General features: G+C 45.8%; 1 protein-coding gene across 1 annotated transcript; it reads left to right on the forward strand.

The window, feature by feature from the left end:
- Positions 1–688: 688 nt before the first annotated feature.
- LOC119272947 (mini zinc finger protein 3-like) lies at positions 689–1,271 on the forward strand. Its single transcript, XM_037554285.1, has one exon. It carries the CDS (start codon positions 746–748, stop codon positions 1,034–1,036), a length of 291 nt encoding a protein of 96 aa, XP_037410182.1. The 5' UTR covers positions 689–745; the 3' UTR covers positions 1,037–1,271.
- The last annotated feature ends 1,154 nt before the right edge of the window (positions 1,272–2,425 follow it).

Genomic DNA, 2,425 nt, shown 5'->3' on the forward strand with positions numbered 1-2,425 from the left:
TTTGAAAAGTTGTTAACGAGTTGCTCTAAAGTTGTTTTGGCAATGCTCATGTAGTCAGTGTCAGAGCCACGCAGGAAAAAGACTTAACTGAGATACTCAGTTGCTCTACTATACGTGCTTATGGTGGTTTTGTGTTGGCTGGAGGCTCATTATTCTACTGTATAAAGAAAATACAACAAACGGTTAGAACAGCGAGCACATATATATTAACCAATTTAAAAGAGCGGAGTATTTGTAAAGTATCGGAGTTTAGTATAAATCAATATACACCAAAAGTGTTCCCTCGGCTTTGTAGCCGCACATAGTGTCGCGTCAACACAACCAAGAGGCTTCAATGCACCATGCACGAAACCAATGGCGTGTTGATTTCACTCCATGAGTTACCTTGTAAATTACTGAAATGATTATGAGCTAAATATAGAACCGGTCACTGGCACACGTTCGAACCTATCTACTGTCCATATAGGAAACAAAAACTACAGACAAAACAAAGTTTGTTTTGCTTCTTCACAAAGTATAACCCCGTGCCAAATTAACCTAAGGCGCAAATGCCCCAAGCCCCAGACACGTGGCACGGAATCGGTTTACTGTGGATTTTTGTAACCATGAGTTTGCAATGCCAAAGTAGTCACTATCACCTATATAAGCATGACACCTTCCATCCATTGATCCATCCAAGGCGTGGCAGCAAAGCTATTCCTATTGCCGCTTGTTTTTCCCTTCAAACGTTCACCTCGCGCCTAACATGGGGTCTCGGCAGGACCAGCCCGCCGTCAACGGGGAGCAAGGTGACGGCGCGGGGGCAGCCTACGTGCGGTACAGGGAGTGCCAGCGCAACCATGCCATCGGAATCGGCCGCTACGCCGTCGACGGCTGCCAAGAGTTCACGGTGTTAATGGGCGTCGACGAGGCTGCCATGCTCCTCTGCGCGGCGTGTGGCTGCCACCGCAACTTCCACAGGCGCGAGGTCGTCAACGAGTTCGGCGTCGACTACCATGCTCCCCGGACGCCCCCCGCCGACGAACATCGCCGTTGAAGCCATGAAGCCTATTGCTGCTGCTGCTGCCGCCTCTTCTTGCTCATCGTGAATTGGATCTAGCTGGAGCATGCATGGCCCATGCACGGCTGGTAGCATTTTATTTCATCTTCTTTGTCATCTTATGAAATTAGTGTGGATGAATAATACGCGGGGGATGTCCCGTCCGCGTAGATCGATCGATGTGATGAACCTCTTCTATGAATTCGAATTTGATTTCCCTTGTGCCTTTTTACTTGATGAGGTTTGTTCTTCACTACAGTAACTTTCCAGAGTCTGAAAATAATAAATTTATAGTTACTCTCATTTGCTTTAATCAAACCGATTTCGGAGCAATGTCACCAGATCACCACATCGAGGAACGACCTTTTCTCTTTGGGATATATATCAATCTGCTGTTTCTCCAAGCTACTGGCATCGTCGCGCACGTACGCTCCTCATTCTCCTGATTATAATTAAGTTGGACCATATTATGCGCGCAGGGCGGCTTGATGATTAATCATGTTCTAGCAAGTTGAAACCGACCTCCTTGTGTGTTACCGTGAGACTAGTGCTGTAAGAATGTACTCCCTCTGTCATATAATATAAGAGCATTTTTATAAAATAGAGAGTATTTATTTTGGATGGACGCCGCAACCTTTTTCTCTTTTGATTGGAAGAGTGGACGCCGCAAGTAGCTGAGCTCCGGTCCAAAGCCCGCCCACATGCTCCCAAGTCCTGTCCGGCTAGTTTCCACAAGGCAATGGCAAGGCTGCCATTGCTATACCATGCGTCCATGCCTACTGCCAGCAGCACGCATTTTGTTGGTTTCTGGATATTCCAGGAATAATTTTGTTTGTTTCTAGATATTTCCTGCTCGCTACTTTTGGTCCTTCTTTAAATTTACTTTTTGATTTAAAAATTAAACGAATATTTTTCATATATATAATGATTTTAATGCATGATAAATTTTTAAGTAAACTATAAACAACTTTAAGCACATGATGAACATTCTTGTAAATGCATGATGAACAATTTTCTAATGCGTGATAAACATTTTAAGAAAAAACATGAACCATTTTTTATGAGCATGGTGAACTGCATTCAGTAGAGGCTGGCTCCTCGCCTAGCGCCGCGGGCCACTCCGGCCGTGGCGGTCACCAAACCGTCGGCCGCTACTCCGGCAGCTGACGGCCACAACACGCCCCATCTGCCGAATCGCGCTCTCCCCCATGGCGCTCTCAGATCTTAAGTTTGAGATGGGATTGGCTTTTGAAGCTTACATCTGGAAGCAGTTTGGTGTTCCTGTCAATCACTTCGATGGGAGCAAGCTGCGTGAGTTCATTTTGTGGCAGAGATTTCCAGATCCAGGCTTCGTATCAACTGTGAGTCCGTTAGTCACATTTTGCA

The sequence above is a fragment of the Triticum dicoccoides genome, chromosome 3A (assembly GCF_002162155.2).
Source record: "Triticum dicoccoides isolate Atlit2015 ecotype Zavitan chromosome 3A, WEW_v2.0, whole genome shotgun sequence".
Classification (NCBI taxonomy): Eukaryota; Viridiplantae; Streptophyta; class Magnoliopsida; order Poales; family Poaceae; genus Triticum; species Triticum dicoccoides.

Coding starts and splice junctions, on each gene's coding strand:
- LOC119272947 (XM_037554285.1), top strand. CDS start 746: ATGGGGTCTCGGCAGGACCAGCCCGCCGTCAACGGGGAGCAAGGTGAC.